Source organism: Lolium rigidum, chromosome 1 (genome assembly GCF_022539505.1).
Source record: "Lolium rigidum isolate FL_2022 chromosome 1, APGP_CSIRO_Lrig_0.1, whole genome shotgun sequence".
In the NCBI taxonomy this organism is placed as follows: domain Eukaryota; kingdom Viridiplantae; phylum Streptophyta; class Magnoliopsida; order Poales; family Poaceae; genus Lolium; species Lolium rigidum.
Window position 1 is genome coordinate 28,195,453 of NC_061508.1, and position 22,057 is coordinate 28,217,509.

Here is a 22,057-nt window from a genome sequence, read left to right on the forward strand (position 1 = left end):
GGTAGAATCACAAATATGAACAAATTAATATACACTATCAATACAATACAGTATAGTTCATTAGTTGTGATCAGTTGCTAAATAGGAAAGAAAAATGTTTTCAAAGATAAGAAGACACACAATGGGCATATAACAATCACAAAAAAAACTGTAGAGCCGTGAATGCACTTTCAGGCCCATGATATAGAGCCCAAGATAGCCCCATAGGGCCAAGAAAACGAGTAAGGCTCACTAGGCTCGTTAATGAACTGGAGGGCCAGAGCAGCAATGGCGTCGAGGTCGAGCTTGGATTTGGGAAAGATCGTGCCCCCCGCCGGCTTCCTCCTCCACGGCCGTGCTGCCGTTCCCAGGACCCCCTTTCTCCGGGAGAGGAGCGTGAGGGGGAGGCGCGGCCTCTCCTTCTCGGTCTCGTCCTCCAACGGTAGGTTTACCTTCACCTGCTCCCCCTTGGTGTTATTTCCATTGGATTCCTTCAGCGAATGGAGCTGAGTTAAATCATAATAAGATGAGGTGTGAGGATACGAATCTTAGTACCACTGGGACATATTGTGCCCTAGTATCTGTCTATTTTGGAACCAAAGCGGCTCAGTTGAATCCGGCATGATTTAATTCGAACTTCCTTCAACGATTATCTTGATATGGAAAATGAAGCGAATAAATGGAGGATAATTGCATGCAAACGGTGTCTAATTGGGCATTGTTATCATCACTGGCGGACCTAAGAATGAATAACAATGCCCAATTAGACGGGGACAAGGCGGCTCGCAATAAGGCAAAAAAAAATTTTGGACAAATATAGGCATCACATGGATCTTGTCGGAGATGGGGACAAGGCGGCTCACCGCCGTGTTGCTGGCGGCGGAGGCTAACAATACACTTAGGGTGGGGTAGGTTCGGGTGCGATGGTGAGCTTCTTCTTAGTCTTTGATGACCCAACGAGGTCGGGGTTGAGGGCGTGGGTATGTGCGGGAGGGCTCGCCTTAGATGAAGAAGGTTTAGAGGAGAGGCGGGAGTGATGGGCCGACAGAGGTTGCGGCTCGGGCAGGATAGGGAGGCAAGGCGAGCGGGTCTACCGGTGCGATGATGAAGAGGGGGGAACTAAAGTGGTGCTCGCGGTTTTATTGACGCCGCGACGTGAGGGGTTGGGGGGTCGACCCATGTCGATTCCCATTGATGCGCGAGGCGCTTTGGCAATGTTCGCGCGAGCAGGAGGGTAGGAAACAAAAACTTTAATTGTGCCAACCTCTCCTGTGTTTTCCGCGAGGATTACAAAATTAGATCATGGTGCCCAAGTTCTATATATACTCGTTCCGTTTTTTTTTAAATAAGTGTACTTCCACCTTTTATCCTAACTTCTAAGTCCAATACTTGAACTTTGATCAACTTTATTAAAAAGAGTAGTAACATATATGACATCAAATCGTTATACTATAAACTACATGTCATGACGGAGCTAAATTTTCTAACGTTGATTTATATTATTATAGAAGAGAAAAATATCAAAGGCTGAGCTTCCGGGGCACGGTAGTGCCCCCTTGGCGTGGACCATGGCTGGTAGGCTGCTACGCTGCTTGATATTCCTTACATGGCTGGTGGGATGCTTCCTCACTAATAGTTCTCAAAGAAAAATTACAAATCAACAAAGCAAGCGATGGTTACCCAACGGAACTGTTCTACAGTGACTCGCGCCTCAGAAAAAAAAACAGCAACTCACCCCTGAGGCCCTTGGGGCTGAAGCCTGGGCACAAGGATTCTTTGCATCGGAAGTCCACTCCTTAACATCGACATCGACTTTTGCCTAAGATGAGCGAGGCTGAAGCCCGGGCATGTGACAGGGACGCTACGTCCGCCCGTGGGTAATGACGGACCATGTTGTTGAGTGTTGCATGACATGAGAATTTCCTTGTGCAGTATCCAGTGATCAGCTTGTAATCTTGGGCTGTCTAGTTCAGATGTTTAAGTTCACTCTGTCTACTTGAACTTTCTCTGAAATAACAATGGTTCAATTTTTCAATGGTGTAGGTGCAGCTGCACGGTCCCCGTTGAGTGACTCGGAGAAGAATGGCCCTGTGGTGATGGAGATCCCACTAGAAGATATCAGGAGGCCACTAATGCGAATTTGTGCCAATGATCCTGCCAAGGTGCAGGAGCTCATGGATAGCATCCGTGTCATCGGTCTCCAAGTACCCGCGGGCACCTTTCCCTTTAAAATTCCTTTTACCACAAGTGTTGTTTAGCTGTCTGTCAAAATATAGGTGTTTTTAGCTGATGTCTCATGATATTGTAGGAAATTCTGTCAAATTAGATTGTTCTTATGTGGAATTGAGTAGTTATGAATAAAGTTGTAGCACAACTAATGAGCGATAAATCCACATCTACTGACTCCTGTGATGTCCCCGTGGGCACCTTTCCCTTTGAAATTCCTTTTTCCACAAGTGTTGTTTAGCTGTCTGTCAAAATATATGTGTTTTTAGCTGATGTCTAAGGATATTATTGGAGAAATTCTATCAAATTAGATTTTTCTTATGTGGAATTGACTAGTTATGAATAAAGTTGTAGCGCAACTAGTGAGCGATAAATCCACATCTACTGAATCCAGTGATGTCCAAAGGGTGTAATGGTTGATTGATTGAGATTTACATGATTTGAGTAAGACATGCATGTCTCGAATGAGATTTTCCAAACTCATATGACATGGGAAGTATGTTCGCCTAGAGTAATAACGAGGGCTCTAAGAGCTCTGTTGTGCTCCTTTTATTCAGTTTTTGTTCAATGGGAGTGTTCCATCCTGGAATCGACCTTCTTTTAGCATTATTAATGGCTCTGTAAGTCCCCACATAAATGTTTAATCAACATGCCGTTTAGTGTAGGGTGCTGCTAAATAAGATGCTGCTTGATACTCTTGATCATATGAAATCACTTTGTAATTTGGACTAGTTATGCAAAACAGCTTACCTTTTTTTTATCTACGCAGTGTGGCCATTTTATGTGCATTTGGCATTTCCATTTTAATCCGAGCTATGTACCCATTTTATATGCGTTTGACACGTGATCCATTTGTCAACTTTTTTGTTTGCCATTTGTTTGGAGCTATCCAGGTTATGCTTATTTGTTGTGATTTCAACTTCGGTAAGTATTAGTGTGCTTATTTGCCTTAAACGAACAGAAGCCAGCAGTTGAATTTCATTCTGGTTTCTTAATTGCGGCATTATTTTGAAATGATACTTACCAGGCTCAGTTTGTTGAACTTATAGATTGACGTGCTGGAGGTTGACGGAGTCTATTATGGTATGTTGTTCAGATCACTATTTTCATTTCCCACTCAATAAGCTATGCACATTTCCCTCTTGATGAATATGCCCGGGCATAATCTTCAGGTTTCTCTGGATGCCACCGCTACAAGGCTCACCAACGCCTAGGACCCCCGACCATCCGCTGCAAAGTCCGCCGAGGGACATAAGAAACACTGAGGTGGACCCCTCTGCCTTGAGCTTATTAGATGGTCTATTGTTGATTTTAACGGTATGCACTTAAGCTTGAATTCTGCCCTTTCAGGCACCATATGCGATGAATCCGTGGGAAGATGAACGGACTGCTTCTGCCAGGAAGTGTCATATGTTATGTCTAGTGCTGAAAAGGAACTTCTTGCTCTCCATGTAATTATCTATACGTGTTAATGTTGGCCAATCAAATGTGTGAAATAACACTCGCTAGCTGCTTGCCCAATTAGGAACTATCAGCCTTGTGTTGGATTGTAGAGGTCCTTGTTGCAGTACAGTGACTAAACGCTCAGGAAATCAATCCATTGCCACCTGAAGCTTGATTAGTGAGTGCACCAGGTCTGAAAAACAAACTCCCTGAGGTACCCGTCCCTGTCGCTCCCGCAAGCGACGGGATGGCGGAAAGAAAACCTAGCCCAGCCGCCCCTTCACCCCCCTCCCCTGCCAGGCGGCACTACGGGTGGACCAACCTGGGCCGTCGCCCATCCTTTTATTTGGATTTTGTTCGTATTACTCTGGCCCACGGGTAAAAAATGGACACTATTTATCTGTTGTTTAAGCCTATTTTGCAGACCGGCCCAGTCTTACAACTGATGCATCCTCCGCCACCGGCGCTGTAAGCGCAAGCCACTAGTAGAGATCGAGCCTTTTAAGAATTCCGTGGCACACGGAACGCCTTTTCCGTGCGTGGTGAGGAACAACATTGACGCCCGAAAACACGAACCACGTGTTTGTGGTCTAGACAGCAAATTCTATTTGTTCTTCGCCGCTTTGGGTTGTGGGGCTTACTGCATAAAGCACACGGAAGCAGATACTGAGCCGCACCGAAAATGTCACACACGGTTTCGTGTGATAACCGTTGGCGCATGAGCTTAACGCATACGATCAGTTGTAGGGAAATCGTGTGCGAACATTTTGCGATGTTTTCTTATTTCGACCCGTCTCCTTTTCTTCTCCCTAAAACACACGAGTTTTTATATATGTATCGTGTGCAACAGTAGGAAATTGTTTTAACCTAAAAATCATTTGCGAGATATTCCTTCGATTTTCCCATTTTCTATCAAATTGGTTTATCGAAATATCTCAAAGAAGCGGGAAAACTACAGTCGTGCCTAGCGAGTTCCCGCCAAGTTGTCTTTTGGGCTTCTTTTGGACGTGTGTAGCCTCGTGGTCACTCTACGGTACCACTCGTTGCCGACGAGGCACAGCTGCTGTCCTCAAGGTTGGGGCGAGCTCCAGAAGGTTGGAGGCTCCCAACATCATCTAGGGATTGAACAACACCAAGCAAGACCTCTAGATGAGCTCTTCACAAGGACCTCCACAATATGAGAACTAGGGTTTCACAATCCACTAATGAAAAGAGTAATTCAAAATTTCATTGGTAGGTGTGTAGATCTAACCCTGCTCCTTATATTCTCAAGATATGAGGTCATTTGGTTGGTGAAAGGATCATATGTCGCACCTAGAGTGGGGGGTAGTTCTTTTTAAATTAAGGCTTGACACAAAGGTAAATTATCTAGATATGCAACTATGTGAATTTACCTAGATGACAAGATACACAACTAAGCAAGATACCACTAAGCAAGATATAGTAATGTAATAAAGGATAGAGGTAACCGGGGGTGGAGCACGCGGAGACAAAAGGGATGATTACCGTAGTTCCTTCCTTTTGAGGGGAAGTACGTCTACGTTGGAGGGGTGTGGTTGCCACGAAGGCCTAACCAACACCACAAAGGCCTCACCCTATTCTCCGGAGCAACGCCACAAAGGCCTAGCTCACTTGTCCAATAAGGGATTTCCTCGAGGCGGAAATCGGACCTTTAAAATATTCTTGGGGTACACATCCACAACTAAATTGGAGGTTCCCAATAGTTTTTAAAACACAACAAACAACAAGATCAAATCAAGTAACAACAACTAGGGTTTCCAAAGGAAACACTAGCAATGGTGCCCTCAAGCAAATGAGGGGAAAATGTAAAAGGCTCCGGTGAAGATGTAGATCGGGGTCTTCTCCTTCGATTCTCCGAAGATCAAGAACTTTGGGTGGTTGAGGGAGGAGATCAAGTGATTCCGGTGGCTCGGTTGGAGGCGATGAACATGAACAAATCGAGCAACATTAGCTTGGGGAAGAAGGGGTATTTATACCCCTTGAAATCGAGTCATTGGGAAGAAACAAGGGCGGAAATTCTAGCCTAAGTAAGGGCCGGAATATCCCCAACCCCCCCCCCCCCCCCCCGGAATTTCCGCCCGCCACTGAAATTTCTGGGGGGCATCCATGGGCTCCGGACCCTTAAGTCCTTAGCCGTTTTTTGGAGAATTTCCGGCCTATGCAAATGCAGTTTCTTCCCGTCTTCCGTTTTCTTTCTTCTCAACATGTAAACAATATAGATTACATCTGCACCACTTAAATGCATTAGATTATCACACATGTTGTCATCAAACACACAAAAACATAATGGTGAAGAGATGTTCTTTCAATCTCTCCCTTTTTGGTGTTTGATGACAACATACGGATTTGCAATAAAACACTTGCATGAAGCAACATGTTGTCAAAAAAAGATACAGGCACTCCCCCTAGATGTGCCAATATAAGTAATTTGCATTTGAATACGAAAGCACCACACATTGGTTAGAGTGGCCTCGAAACATAAACTAGGAATCATGTAAAACAATAACAACACGAGACATAATCACATAGGTTGAGACTTTGAGATAGAGATCATACCAATATGGTGATATAGAATACCGAATACCTATAAGTCACACACCATATAGTAATGCATAGTCTCACCATATAGAATACCGAAATCCATGTCTCAAAAACCATACTACAAGCCCATAGAATAGTTCAACATAATGAAAAACACAAATGTTCAACAAATAAGAGAACACAAGCTCTCAAAGAGTGGTAAACGCATATGCTTGTGCCCGCCCATGCAAATCCTGGAGACTCCCTAAATAGAACTACTTCTCCTCCTTTGGCATCGAAACGGCAAAAAGGAAAAATAGCGACGCTACACGCCCCAAGGGAATCACTCCGAGCCCGACTCGGACTTATAGTCGCCTGCACTGTCCTCTGCTGGTGGTGGAGAGGCGCGAGAGATACTGCTCCTCAGAAGACTCTGCTCAATCTTGTGCTACTGAACTTGAGAGGAGTGCCAGCTGGTGTAGGTAGGGTGGACAGGAGGCCGAGGAGGACCTTGCTCACCACTGAGCCTGTGAAGAATGACCTCCTGAGTATGCTGAATGTCGGCGCGCTCACGACTGGCCTGGAAGTTCTCCTTGCGGATCTCAATATTCATACACAGAACATTCCTCTAGAACCAGTTCAGCTTCTTCACCTCCTTCTGAATGAAAGGAGAAGAAGCCGAACGACCATGAGCGGTGCCACTAGAACGAGCATCTCCTATAAAAGAACCAGCAGTAGGGGCAGCTAGCTTCCTCTTCACATATGTCTTCTTGACCTTATGGTCCACACGAGGATACTGACTCAAGTCCTTAGTCACTGATGCGCTATCAATGAGAAGCTGAATATAGGGGGCATATGGCATAGTAGTCCGGTTTACCATCGCATCAAATATCTCATGGAAGATATAGTCCATGACATCAATAGTGTAATCCTTTTCTTCTTCATCTTCTGCATACTCACCAGCAAGAACAAGAAGGTCAACCAGTGTACCGCAAATAGCATCACGGTTCCCTCCACTTGGAGAAATGTTGTCCCAGAAGAGACGAAGAAGCCGATCATAAAGTGGAAGAAGACCGGTAGTAGTGCCAACCACTCCCTCCTCTGAATAGAGATTAACAAGCAAATCCTTATCTGAGTAGTTTGAATGATGGAGACGGTGACCACCTCTGAAAGGATACCCAAGCAGCTCAGCAAACATGTGGAAATTGGCTTCACATCGAGTAGAGCCAGTCATCCACATCATAGTGCGGTCCTCATCCTTCTTGAAAGCAAGTGTGGCATAAAACTGCTGGATGAGAGGTTAATTGTAGTCGCATTTGAGCCGCATAAGCTTGTGCAGCCCCATATTTTCTGTCACCCAAACAACATCCTAGAAGTGATGCTTTTCTTCTAGAGCATCCAAATCAATGGGATTCATGGGTCTCACTTTAATCTTTGTTTCATAAAGGTCCTTGAAGATGAAAAGTTGCTCCATACACCAAAACCGGAGTTCCTCGATGTCCAAATCCCGCTCATCATCCTCATACCAGTTCTTTTGCCTGAGAGCAACATAGTCAATGATGTCCATATACTTGTAGTTAATCCTCGTATCCTTTCCTTTCCGCCGCATGGTGGCGCACTTTCTTGGAGCAGACTGATCAACATCCTCACTGGAACGGTCTTTGCGAGGATGGTGTCTCGAGCGTGAACTACCTGTGATAAGAGATAGATAGATAGCACAAGGAGAGTAAGCACACAAGTCAAAACAGAGAAATGAACTATACAGTAATACCAATCTAGGTTCGAAGCTTCTGTGGACAAGGTTGTTCAAAAAGTGTGCGGCAGAAAACTTCCCAGGCCGGAAATTCCGGTTGGTTTCAGGGCCAGAAATTCCGTCCTGCGTCGAGGTTGGAAATTCCACCCTGACGAACAACACATGATTTGAACCAAACAAGGTCTAATAAATAGATCGGCACACTAGTTTGATGCTACTATATACTACAACCATTTGCAACCACTAGGGAACCAAATCCTCCAAGCAAAAGGCACCAAAAAATTGCAACACCTAAAAGGATATATTGCAATCGTTACCGGAGTCCATTGACGAAAAAGCTTTGAGGGAAACATTCCTAGGGAGAAGGAGAGGGAGCTCTGGCCAACAACCGTTGAAGGGGGTGGTCGGAGAGGCTCCGGCGAGGCAAGGAGCAGCGTCGGCGGCTGCATGGGAGAGAGAGGCGCGGGGGTGGGTAACAGGTTGCTGGGAAACTGCCCACCCTGCGTGCCCTAAGTCATCCCACGCAACACGCCCAGGCTGGAAATTCCGGCTCCAACTTGGGGTGGAAATTCCGGCCTCCAACTGGCGGATATTCCGGTATTCTGAGAATTCAGAACCATGAAATATCTGACCCATCAAGTGTAGTTATTTGAAGACACCCATATATGATATAATACACTAGGTATCATGTCATGTATAGGTGGAAAATCGATTAACTATATGAGAAGCCAACAATACCCATCCAATGCCTTCCGAACCAAGTTTTAGCAAAAATAACTTGTGTGCAAGATGGAAATGGTTATATATGAGGATAGGCTCGGGTTTAGAGGGCTCAAACTGTAGATGGTACATGATCAATCAAGTTTGGAAGATTAGCAAATAAAGGCCGAACATGAGTGATTTCCCATAAGAACAAAGAGATTGCAAATAAAGTCCACTAAGATCCAAATAACACCAACTCTTCACAAAGAAGATGGTGGTGGCCTAGGGCTCAAACTTCCGCTCGATTCAGACAGTAGAAAAGCTGCCCAATGGCCACTTCATACAAAGTTTCGGGCGGAGGTTGGGCCGTACTACCGATGGCTGGTAGCACGGGCCAACTACCACCAGACGTTGGAACCCTGCTGGTAACCTTCGGCATCCGAAGAAACAACTTGACCCAAAGTAGGGTGGTAATACCTGGTAGTACCGACAATCTTCCGGACAACTTCCGCGAGAGAAAATTGCTCTAGTACCTTTCGATACCTTGGGGTTCGTTCTCCAAAACAAGGGTGGATGTTGGACGATACTAGCTACCGGTGGTCGGTAGTACCGACCAACTTCCGTCCACTGCCAGGTGAAGGATTTGAAGGATCAGGCCAATAGCGGAGAAGCCCTAGGTGGTAGTACCGGCCAAATCGGCCGGAACTTCCGGCCCTACAGTTTTGAACAGAGAAACTTTGTAAGAGGATAGGGAGAGTGAAAAGCAAAAATGGGATGGTTGTGTGTGTGCAAATTTTAGTTTGTGTGCGTGAAAAACAGGAACCCACATTGCCTTCCTACTAAACACAACTCTCTACAAACTACGAACAAAAAACTAGGGATGGATAAGTCCACTACTCTTCGACAACGCTCCAACACCGTTGTGCATGCCATCTATAGCTTTTCTTGAAAGCATACCACATATAAAAATAATTCTCGTGCTGACATCAAACACACAAAACCCACAAAGGGCAGAAAATGCTCTTTCGGTTGTGATCAAAATGTATTATGTTTAGAATGCAATGTATCGTCTTAATCTTGATAATCTTGTTAACATAACCGATCATGCAGCTACCAAATGGATCTGTGTGTAAACTGTGGCCAATTTAGGTGTCATGATAATAAGTTTGTCGTAGTGTTCACGAATGAAATTGAAACTATGACAATATGTTTTAATTCAACATGTTGTGCCTCTAAGTTGTTCATACATTGTTGCATTGCGTTTCAAAAATTCGGCTGAGTAGACGGTTAATTGTCTATGTAATCGGTACTTGTTGGTTGAGCTTGTCGAATAGGGATAATCATAATCCGCTACGCCTCGGCCAAGCCACCGGCGACGGGCCTCCCTCCGCTCGTCAGAAGTTAGTCTCCCTTTAGTATATGAATTTGGATCACAATATAACAAAAACTAAGAAAATAAAAGCTCTGCCGCGGTATTCCAGCCCTAGCGGCAATAACATATCCACTACCAAGATAACACCTGGACTACATGTTCTCCAAAAATGATGCCTCAAAGAAGAGAACAGTGCACAAGCACCGTCTTCTCTGATTAAAAGATTTTAGGTTTTCACCCTGGAAATAGTCCCTGCTCTCAGAATAATATCTTCAACAAGGTCATTGCCAGACACAACCAATTTACGCCAGATGTTGGATTTTTACTCTGAAAGGTAAGACTTTGAACCTCACATGTGCTGCCGCTCCCACTTCTATACTTCTGCTGCGAAACCCAGAACATCAAGCAAGTCCCTCAACATCAGAGAGACTCGAACCGCCATTGCTATTCCTCCAATCCGGCATTCATCATATTCTTCGTCTCTGATTTCACCATGGACCAGAATATCATCTAATGGCAGCACAGAACAGACATTTGCGTCGCTCCCTCCAGAACCAAACGGTCGGAATAAAAGCATGGTTGCGCAGGACCGAATACCAGCCGATCCAGCAAACTCTAGACATAAGGTGCATTGTTACATTCGCTGGCGAAGCCTTCTGAAACTCACCACTTCGACCAAATGAAGAAGGACCGACCTCGGGATGGTCACCATCTTCGCATAAGATGAAACCTAGGACCGCCACCTTTATTCTTCGATGCCGATGAGTAGGTCCCCCACGCCGCTATCCGCCGTCCAACAACGACGAAGGAGGTTCGGTGGAGAAGCAGCAACCGAGGCCCACGTGACCCAGATCAAGTTCGCGCGGCCCAGAAACGAGCCCTGCGTCCCAGGTTGGACCCGCCCTGCGGACGCCGGCGAAGTCGCGCTGCCACGCCACGCGGTCCTGGCCGCCGCTACCCACACCATCCTTGCCCCGCAAGGTCGTTGCCACCCCACATACATAGCACATGTAAATTTCATCTGGTTAGTGACTCATGCATCAAAACGAGTTATGTTGTGTACCCACGTGCAAATAAATAACATTTCTCGATCTGAAAAATATACTACATTTGTGATGCGTTAACATGAAGGCAAGCATATCTTTTCTCTTGATATTGGCAAATGGAGACCACGCTTCCCGCATGTATACACGAAATTCCGCCATGTTTTTTTCGATAGAGCATTTATTAACTCAAAAGTCGCATCAAGATAATACAAAATTCTGTAAAACATTAATGCTTTAAAACGCACTTCCCACATGTATACACGTCAAGGCTCTGGTCTACATCAGTTGTACCACACACAACTTTTTTGTTTGGCGAAGATGCAAAAAAAGATTAATTCCTCAAAACATAGGAGGATTAACTTTCAACTGATTATTTCATTATCACAAAATTGCAGGAGTTCAAAATTCGACTGGTTACTATACCCTGTACTCATAGAGTGGTGACATGGAGTACCAATTAAATATGACTATTGATACAATGGGTAGTATAGAAGTTTGTACTTTTAATCGGTATAAGTTTGTTGAAACGAACAACTGGCTCAATTTTGCGTCGAGTAAGTTTCCTTAAACTAGCAGCTGCTTCAAATTCATAGTGATCTATATATCAACGATGACCAGGTTCACAAAATACTTGGATTTGCAAGGACGCAAAAAAGAGTGAAACATAGAAGTTTGTTCTTTTGTTAGATGTTGGTACATCACAAAATAGTAGGAGATTTGTAACTACAGAAAACTAATTAAACATGACCATACAATTCACAGCAACGTCTCTCATAATCAAATTATCATGGATTGTTCACTCTAACACTTACGTGAGAAAACCAATTAAACATGACAATTTGATTTGAAAGAATGAACTCCCATATATCCATTTAAGACTACTGCAAAAGAGCTTCAAAATTAACACTAACATTGTAGTTTTAGCTTATGATGAACAACCTATGCAAATTAGTTAATTCATGTTGTACACTCCACCAAACCCACCACTAACATCAACACAAACACAAACACAAACACAAACACCAGCCCCTCCACCTAACCCGGATCCAAGCATACGTATTACACCATCCATCACACACACCATGTTGTTGACACATGTCAGATTTGTTCTGCACATACCAAGTGGTTGCTCCATGCGCACTACAGTTTTGTCCCATGCGTTTCTTGGTGCCTCGCCTCCCCCATGTGACCTAGGTTTGTCGACATGTGGATAGTCTTAGAGGCACCAACATCCTTAAATTTATCTACATGCAAAGAATATCTTCCTATGATGCCTAATTAATTTTTATGTGTAAATGCAAGTACTCATATTATCACATATCCTAGTGATACCATATGCATAAAAGTTGAGAGATCAATTTGAAATGCAGAGTTATTATTTCTAGCATTAGCAGTTCAAGACATTTAAATATCTATCTCTTCATATATTTTAGAAGATTGACGAACATAAATAAATAAAGTGTCCATACAATACAATTTATATTGTTGTGAATTGATAAATATGTGAGTTTAATGAGTGTATTTTACACTCATCCTTTGTGAATTTCAACCTTGACATGCTTAATATTTATATTTTTTTATCCCTATAATTGCCTATGTTGATGACTAGTTAATTAAGTAATAATATTGGAGTTCTTCTATTTGTGCTATGCATTTTCTAGATTGAATGTGAAATTCGAAGAAGTCTACCTCGCAACCATGACTTGCTCCCAAAACTGAGCATTTCCATAGGTGGCACACCTCGATTGGCCAAGGCAAAAGAGAAGTTTCCTGTACTGTTGGTACCATGCACCGACGGCTCTCCTTACCCTAAAATGGAATTTTTTTGAAGGAAAGAGTACCATCAAAAGGACACACATGTAGAATGAGAGACATTCACCACTCTACAAGATCAAGATCCATTCCACCTTCGATAGAAACATCGCCATGGTCCCATTGCTGCCTCCATTGCCATCACCGCCATCATCACTATGATAGTGCAAATAGCCATGTACTCCTCAAGTCGAATTATTGTTGCCATGATTGTAAGATCTTTTAATAATTTATCTTGAATTGAACCCTTGTTATGAATCTTATGTCTTCTATGTCTTAAATGGATCATGAGCAGTTTTGAAGGGCCAGGGGTGAAGGGGTAGTCCCGCAGTCCACACATTTTACGGCGAGGGATCCCTAGTTCGGTTGAATACATACTATATATTTATTTCTATGTGGTTTGTTCTTTTGTCTTGTCATGGGAATCAATTGGTACCCAATGTACCAAAGGTTCACGAATGGCAAGAGTCACGAGACAAGTAGGCATGGAGGGATGGACCCTAAATCGAGTGAAAATAGGCGAGAAATTGATAACTGAAAGAGTACCTTAGGAAGACATAATAACCAAATAATATTAAGGCGTCACCTGGTATATAACTCAATAACTTAGCTGTCATGAACATAACCTCGACGCGACAGTAGTAGGTTTACACACCCTATGGACCTATCGCCCACATATATGTGAAATAATCACTATATTCATTATACTAATAGTTAATATCGGTTTTGATAAATCTCAAGCGACTAAGATTTTCTTAAGACCCAGCCAACCGAGAAAAGTGCAACCACAAGTCACATTTCAGAGAAAAATGGAACTTGCAACAAGTTGCATTTTTTTCTAAACCGCAGTTGCATTTTTTCTTGTGAATGAGACCTAAGAAAATCTCGGTCACATGAAACTTAGACAAACCCAATTAATATACATATTTATCTTATGATTCCTCACATCCATACTAGGTTGGATGTGATGCTCTTCCTACACATGTATTATCATTATGGGTGTTACTCGCAACTTTTTGTTTATGCAAGAAATTTTTGTCTTCCCAAACACATTGTGATATTTAATCCACAATTACAAGAAGATTGTAAGAAACATTGTATTTGAAAATACCACACCACCATATGGAACCCTCCTATAAGTATTTGATAACCTACATCACTCCAGGGAAAAATTATCCTACATGATTTAGTATTTTTAATGAGTCGAAGGCAAAGAGTGTCGTAATATTACCAGGTGGGGATCTAGTCAACCTTGAGATATGGTCAAATCCCAAATGTCTTATCTTCACAAACTTCATGAAGCATGGCTAGGGATCGCCCCCAATCTCAACCCATGGGGATATTTCTTCTTCATGCGACCAACCCACCATACCATAGTGAACATTGTATCGAAAAGAGCGGTTGATTGCCTTTAAGAAACATGAGGTTACTAGTTATGAAGAGGAAAATATATATCTTTTAAAGGGAAAAACTTATAAACTTTGGAAATAAGTTAATTGCAGAGCTAGATTTTTGGTGAATTGATCTATGGGAGTTTAAAAAACTCCAGTGGCTTTACCAATCTATTTGCTCTTACACCACCTACCACCTTTAGGGTTCATCCAACACTATAGTAGAACAGAGGTGGAAGGGGAAGGATGGAACGAGGTGGGCTTCATTGGTGGAAGGGCGTCGTTAGCCTAAAAAGTCGAATGGACCCATTGCCCGACTTAACCAGAGAACTGGAAAATTTCCACTGGAATGGTGTCCCATTAGGACATCCAACCAATTCACTAGAGTTATTGCTCTGATTGGCAGATCCACCGGCCTACAAGTTCGCATAAAGTCAAGAGATCAGATGATCTGAAATGCCAAGGGCATTAGAGGGTTAGAAGTTTGTCTACTTTTATTGTCCATAATAGATCGAAATGTTTTGGTGCAAATTTACAATGGTGATATGTGTCATAACCAAAAGTTGAATCATTAGTATTTGATGGTAAAAGTAATCATTTTTATAAGTTATAACCATAAAATATAAGCATTATTTATTAGACATAAATTTCTTCCTAAGTGGATAAACATGTGGTGATGCCCGCTATTGTATGTGCTCCAATAAAAATATCTCAGATTATTGCGATGATGGTCTATTATACAGTGTACTAGAGTCTAACTCTGTGCTACAGAAGTGGAACATTATAACTATTGATATTGTTCAAAATGAATGAAATAACTAAAGCTAGAAAGTTATAAATTTAAAGGGAAAAGTGAAGTTCACACCCCAATATGCATGCATACTTGTAAGTAGTAATATACTATGTTGCCGAAATCCAAGCGCCACCACATTGCTTCAGTTATTCTCTGCCTATGATGCATGTTGTCGATCTCCACATCAACACCAATTTCCTTGCTGATGGCATGCGGCAATAGGATGGAATGATGAGAAGAAGGTGGTGGACATATAAGGTTTCAGGGGACAGGACAACCGAGATGCGGTTGGGGAAGAATACTTGGCTAGGTAGGAGGAGGAAGAGGAGGTGGGTCACAACTTGTAAGGTATGAGGTAGACGCCTAGACGGTTATGCGGCATGTGACCGAGAGGTACAATGATGTTTTCTAACATGTGATAATCGGCATGGATCTTTTCCTGTTCCTGGAGCTCCATCCATTGGATGGAGGAGGAAGAGAAAGATGCCGCAAATTCTAAGGTATGAGGTAGAACAGTAATTGTTGGGTAACGTTGTATAGAAAACAAAAATTTACCTACGCATGACCAAGATCATATGCGATAGGGGAGGTAATATATCATACCCTCGTAGATCGATCTAGCGGAAGTTTTCTATGCCAAGGTTGATGAAGTCGTCAGTCGATCCCCGTAACTAGACTTGTCTAGTCCCGAGGAGATGTATTTTCCCTTGAAAGTTCCCACGAATATGTGCCGCACATGCAACACCTCCACAGTATCCACAAGTACGTGATCATCAACATGTGTTGATGTGTGATCAAGCACACCATTGAAGCGGGAACGTGTTGATGAAGATCCTGCAGCGCTTCCGCGAGCCCGACTAGATTAGATATAAGCGGGTGTAGAACTCGGACAGCACTCTGTGAAGTAGGAGAAGATCCTGCGGTGACATCGGCAAGGGCGGTTGCAAGGAAGAAGGTGTGGTGCGGCGGCGGTGGTGGCCGGCAGCGGCTTGGGCGGCTAGGGTTTGGAGATAGGGGGCTCACGGCTTTGCTTTGTCTAGCTCCTCTCCTCTCTTTATAAAGGAGGCATGTCGCCCCTTCCCCCCTCTCCCAAACCGGAAGTTCCTCTTTGGTGTGACCTGCCTAGGTCTAGGAGGGCCCATGTGGCCTTCGGCCCATGGTGACCCTCTGAGCTTCGCACTCTGGAACCTTCAGAAACTTTCTAGGATGTTCTATGACTTTTCAGTATCTTCCATAAATAGCCAAAACATTTCCGAATATTCTCGTCATACTTTTGAACCCCTCTGGAACAGTCCAAAACTTTCTGAAAACCTTCGGAACCACTTTCCTACTTAACCTCCAACCATACTCACATTCTAAATGTTGCTAATACTTAAGTGTGTGACCCTATGGGTTCGGATGTATGTGGACATGTCTGAAACCACCTTCCATGACAATGGTCGATGTCGAGCGTTTGATAACCTCAATGATCCCCACATATAACATGAATTGTTAGTTGTGTGAACCTTCCGTATACACGTCACATTTCTTCTCGATACATAACTTTGCTCGAGGTCAAACTCCACGTTATCCTCGTTTCATGGCATGTTCTCATTCCACATCATTGATGAACACCATGATGCATGAGTGGGCCCATAGCGTATCTCTCCATCGGTGGAGTAGAAATTCCCGCAATCGCATAAAGTTACACTAGACCATATTATTAGGAATGAACGAAGATCATATTTATTGTCACCCAGTTATGAGGTGACGTTTGAAGATCTCGTGACATCCATATCATATACTAGTTCATGTCATTATCACGGTCCAACGATCTTACTAACGGCAATACTTAAGTCTTTGAGAAACTACCGCTAACTTATATTGACGATGTGTTTCACAGTATATCACTTGAGGTCTATCCAGTATCATTGTTCCACTAACAATTCTATTCACATACGATAATAGCAATCTTCATAACAACTATTTACTCATTTCTCCATGGTCAGGAAAACAAGACTATCATTATCACATGTACTAGTCATAGAGGCAAGACTAGCTATCTCTTATTCGGTGTTTATTATTCAACACATGTAATTAGGGTTTTCTCCAATATCACAACATCCGAAGCTAATAAAATTATAGCACTGAATATGAACTTGATTATGAAATGGAAATATAAATAATATAACTTTATTATTGTCTCTAGAGCATATTTCCTTCAGTAATGCGGCATGCGATTGAGAGGTACAATGATGTTTTCCAACATGCGATGCTCGGTATGGATTTTGCCTATTCTTGAAGCTCCATTCAATGGATGGAGGGAAAATACCATAGCTGCAGGCTGCCAGCGAAGGAGCTTGTAGATGCAAGTCAATGGGAAATAACTCCAATGGTCAGAAAAAGAATGTGTTAAGAAACCCTCCTTACCCAACCCCTAGATTATTTAAGATCCCTTTCAAATCTGAGGTGCTCCTATTTAAGGAAAAATAATTTTAAGTTCTCATGAAAGTAATGGAAAGAGATTAAAGTGACGAGGTAAGAGGTGTAGTGAAAACAAAAGGAAAGATACAATCTAATGGTGAGCACTCCCATCACTCAATTTATATATGTTTCCCATATTAGTCTATCAGTGACATTTAATAGAAGTAATTTGTTACAATAGATCATCAAAGGCCATAAACAGTATAAACATTAGTAAAAACTAAGCCTGTAATATCTCAATTTATTCATAACCAATAACTTTCTTAACCATTATACATGGACGACATCGTGCATAGTTTCCCCTCCATCACGAGTACCATTCCTATGAGATATCTTGGGTTGCCTCTGCTTTTCAGAAAAATCAAGCACATTCACTTTCAACATATGAGGACAAGATCGTAAAAAATATACATGGTTATGATGATAAGACCATCACAACCGTGGGATACATAGTAGAAGATAGGTTGGTTTTGATTTCGGTTCCATCTCCTGAAATCTTTCTACATGCGTACGATATCTTTCTCTAGACGCAACACATTAATTACTTTGTACATTTAGTTTTAGGTGGAAGATATCACATATCTTTAGTGACACCACATACACCAAAAGCTGAGAGATTGCCGATATGCACGAGTTATTGTTTTCTACCATGATAGCTTGGTGTCATTAAAAAGTATATCCCACCATATACTAGGTAGAATCACAAATATGAACAAATTAATATACACTATCAATACAATACAGTATAGTTCATTAGTTGTGATCAGTTGCTAAATAGGAAAGAAAAATGTTTTCAAAGATAAGAAGACACACAATGGGCATATAACAATCACAAAAAAAACTGTAGAGCCGTGAATGCACTTTCAGGCCCATGATATAGAGCCCAAGATAGCCCCATAGGGCCAAGAAAACGAGTAAGGCTCACTAGGCTCGTTAATGAACTGGAGGGCCAGAGCAGCAATGGCGTCGAGGTCGAGCTTGGATTTGGGAAAGATCGTGCCCCCCGCCGGCTTCCTCCTCCACGGCTGTGCTGCCGTTCCCAGGACCCCCTTTCTCCGGGAGAGGAGCGTGAGGGGGAGGCGCGGCCTCTCCTTCTCGGTCTCGTCCTCCAACGGTAGGTTTACCTTCACCTGCTCCCCCTTGGTGTTATTTCCATTGGATTCCTTCAGCGAATGGAGCTGAGTTAAATCATAATAAGATGAGGTGTGAGGATACGAATCTTAGTACCACTGGGACATATTGTGCCCTAGTATCTGTCTATTTTGGAACCAAAGCGGCTCAGTTGAATCCGGCATGATTTAATTCGAACTTCCTTCAACGATTATCTTGATATGGAAAATGAAGCGAATAAATGGAGGATAATTGCATGCAAACGGTGTCTAATTGGGCATTGTTATCATCACTGGCGGACCTAAGAATGAATAACAATGCCCAATTAGACGGGGACAAGGAGGCTCGCAATAAGGCAAAAAAAATTTTGGACAAATATAGGCATCACATGGATCTTGTCGGAGATGGGGACAAGGCGGCTCACCGCCGTGTTGCTGGCGGCGGAGGCTAACAATACACTTAGGGTGGGGTAGGTTCGGGTGCGATGGTGAGCTTCTTCTTAGTCTTTGATGACCCAACGAGGTCGGGGTTGAGGGCGTGGGTATGTGCGGGAGGGCTCGCCTTAGATGAAGAAGGTTTAGAGGAGAGGCGGGAGTGATGGGCCGACAGAGGTTGCGGCTCGGGCAGGATAGGGAGGCAAGGCGAGCGGGTCTACCGGTGCGATGATGAAGAGGGGGGAACTAAAGTGGTGCTCGCGGTTTTATTGACGCCGCGACGTGAGGGGTTGGGGGTCGACCCATGTCGATTCCCATTGATGCGCGAGGCGCTTTGGCAATGTTCGCGCGAGCAGGAGGGTAGGAAACAAAAACTTTAATTGTGCCAACCTCTCCTGTGTTTTCCGCGAGGATTACAAAATTAGATCATGGTGCCCAAGTTCTATATATACTCGTTCCGTTTTTTTTTAAATAAGTGTACTTCCACCTTTTATCCTAACTTCTAAGTCCAATACTTGAACTTTGATCAACTTTATTAAAAAGAGTAGTAACATATATGACATCAAATCGTTATACTATAAACTACATGTCATGACGGAGCTAAATTTTCTAACGTTGATTTATATTATTATAGAAGAGAAAAATATCAAAGGCTGAGCTTCCGGGGCACGGTAGTGCCCCCTTGGCGTGGACCATGGCTGGTAGGCTGCTACGCTGCTTGATATTCCTTACATGGCTGGTGGGATGCTTCCTCACTAATAGTTCTCAAAGAAAAATTACAAATCAACAAAGCAAGCGATGGTTACCCAACGGAACTGTTCTACAGTGACTCGCGCCTCAGAAAAAAAAACAGCAACTCACCCCCGAGGCCCTTGGGGCTGAAGCCTGGGCACAAGGATTCTTTGCATCGGAAGTCCACTCCTTAACATCGACATCGACTTTTGCCTAAGATGAGCGAGGCTGAAGCCCGGGCATGTGACAGGGACGCTACGTCCGCCCGTGGGTAATGACGGACCATGTTGTTGAGTGTTGCATGACATGAGAATTTCCTTGTGCAGTATCCAGTGATCAGCTTGTAATCTTGGGCTGTCTAGTTCAGATGTTTAAGTTCACTCTGTCTACTTGAACTTTCTCTGAAATAACAATGGTTCAATTTTTCAATGGTGTAGGTGCAGCTGCACGGTCCCCGTTGAGTGACTCGGAGAAGAATGGCCCTGTGGTGATGGAGATCCCACTAGAAGATATCAGGAGGCCACTAATGCGAATTTGTGCCAATGATCCTGCCAAGGTGCAGGAGCTCATGGATAGCATCCGTGTCATCGGTCTCCAAGTACCCGCGGGCACCTTTCCCTTTAAAATTCCTTTTACCACAAGTGTTGTTTAGCTGTCTGTCAAAATATAGGTGTTTTTAGCTGATGTCTCATGATATTGTAGGAAATTCTGTCAAATTAGATTGTTCTTATGTGGAATTGAGTAGTTATGAATAAAGTTGTAGCACAACTAATGAGCGATAAATCCACATCTACTGACTCCTGTGATGTCCCCGTGGGCACCTTTCCCTTTGAAATTCCTTTTTCCACAAGTGTTGTTTAGCTGTCTGTCAAAATATATGTGTTTTTAGCTGATGTCTAAGGATATTATTGGAGAAATTCTATCAAATTAGATTTTTCTTATGTGGAATTGACTAGTTATGAATAAAGTTGTAGCGCAACTAGTGAGCGATAAATCCACATCTACTGAATCCAGTGATGTCCAAAGGGTGTAATGGTTGATTGATTGAGATTTACATGATTTGAGTAAGACATGCATGTCTCGAATGAGATTTTCCAAACTCATATGACATGGGAAGTATGTTCGCCTAGAGTAATAACGAGGGCTCTAAGAGCTCTGTTGTGCTCCTTTTATTCAGTTTTTGTTCAATGGGAGTGTTCCATCCTGGAATCGACCTTCTTTTAGCATTATTAATGGCTCTGTAAGTCCCCACATAAATGTTTAATCAACATGCCGTTTAGTGTAGGGTGCTGCTAAATAAGATGCTGCTTGATACTCTTGATCATATGAAATCACTTTGTAATTTGGACTAGTTATGCAAAACAGCTTACCTTTTTTTTATCTACGCAGTGTGGCCATTTTATGTGCATTTGGCATTTCCATTTTAATCCGAGCTATGTACCCATTTTATATGCGTTTGACACGTGATCCATTTGTCAACTTTTTTGTTTGCCATTTGTTTGGAGCTATCCAGGTTATGCTTATTTGTTGTGATTTCAACTTCGGTAAGTATTAGTGTGCTTATTTGCCTTAAACGAACAGAAGCCAGCAGTTGAATTTCATTCTGGTTTCTTAATTGCGGCATTATTTTGAAATGATACTTACCAGGCTCAGTTTGTTGAACTTATAGATTGACGTGCTGGAGGTTGACGGAGTCTATTATGGTATGTTGTTCAGATCACTATTTTCATTTCCCACTCAATAAGCTATGCACATTTCCCTCTTGATGAATATGCCCGGGCATAATCTTCAGGTTTCTCTGGATGCCACCGCTACAAGGCTCACCAACGCCTAGGACCCCCGACCATCCGCTGCAAAGTCCGCCGAGGGACATAAGAAACACTGAGGTGGACCCCTCTGCCTTGAGCTTATTAGATGGTCTATTGTTGATTTTAACGGTATGCACTTAAGCTTGAATTCTGCCCTTTCAGGCACCATATGCGATGAATCCGTGGGAAGATGAACGGACTGCTTCTGCCAGGAAGTGTCATATGTTATGTCTAGTGCTGAAAAGGAACTTCTTGCTCTCCATGTAATTATCTATACGTGTTAATGTTGGCCAATCAAATGTGTGAAATAACACTCGCTAGCTGCTTGCCCAATTAGGAACTATCAGCCTTGTGTTGGATTGTAGAGGTCCTTGTTGCAGTACAGTGACTAAACGCTCAGGAAATCAATCCATTGCCACCTGAAGCTTGATTAGTGAGTGCACCAGGTCTGA

General features: G+C 43.0%; 2 protein-coding genes across 2 annotated transcripts; both read left to right on the forward strand.

The window, feature by feature from the left end:
• Positions 1 to 267: 267 nt before the first annotated feature.
• On the forward strand, positions 268 to 3,590 carry LOC124670196 (sulfiredoxin, chloroplastic/mitochondrial-like). Its single transcript, XM_047206711.1, has 5 exons — positions 268 to 421; positions 2,023 to 2,189; positions 3,255 to 3,288; positions 3,378 to 3,471; positions 3,556 to 3,590. The coding sequence occupies exons 1-4, from the start codon at positions 268 to 270 to the stop codon at positions 3,458 to 3,460; spliced, it is 438 nt and encodes a 145-aa protein (XP_047062667.1). The 3' UTR covers positions 3,461 to 3,471; positions 3,556 to 3,590.
• A 14,891-nt stretch (positions 3,591 to 18,481) lies between these two features.
• LOC124670206 (sulfiredoxin, chloroplastic/mitochondrial-like) lies at positions 18,482 to 21,802 on the forward strand. Its single transcript, XM_047206721.1, has 5 exons — positions 18,482 to 18,635; positions 20,235 to 20,401; positions 21,467 to 21,500; positions 21,590 to 21,683; positions 21,768 to 21,802. Exons 1-4 carry the CDS (start codon positions 18,482 to 18,484, stop codon positions 21,670 to 21,672), a joined length of 438 nt encoding a protein of 145 aa, XP_047062677.1. The 3' UTR covers positions 21,673 to 21,683; positions 21,768 to 21,802.
• The last annotated feature ends 255 nt before the right edge of the window (positions 21,803 to 22,057 follow it).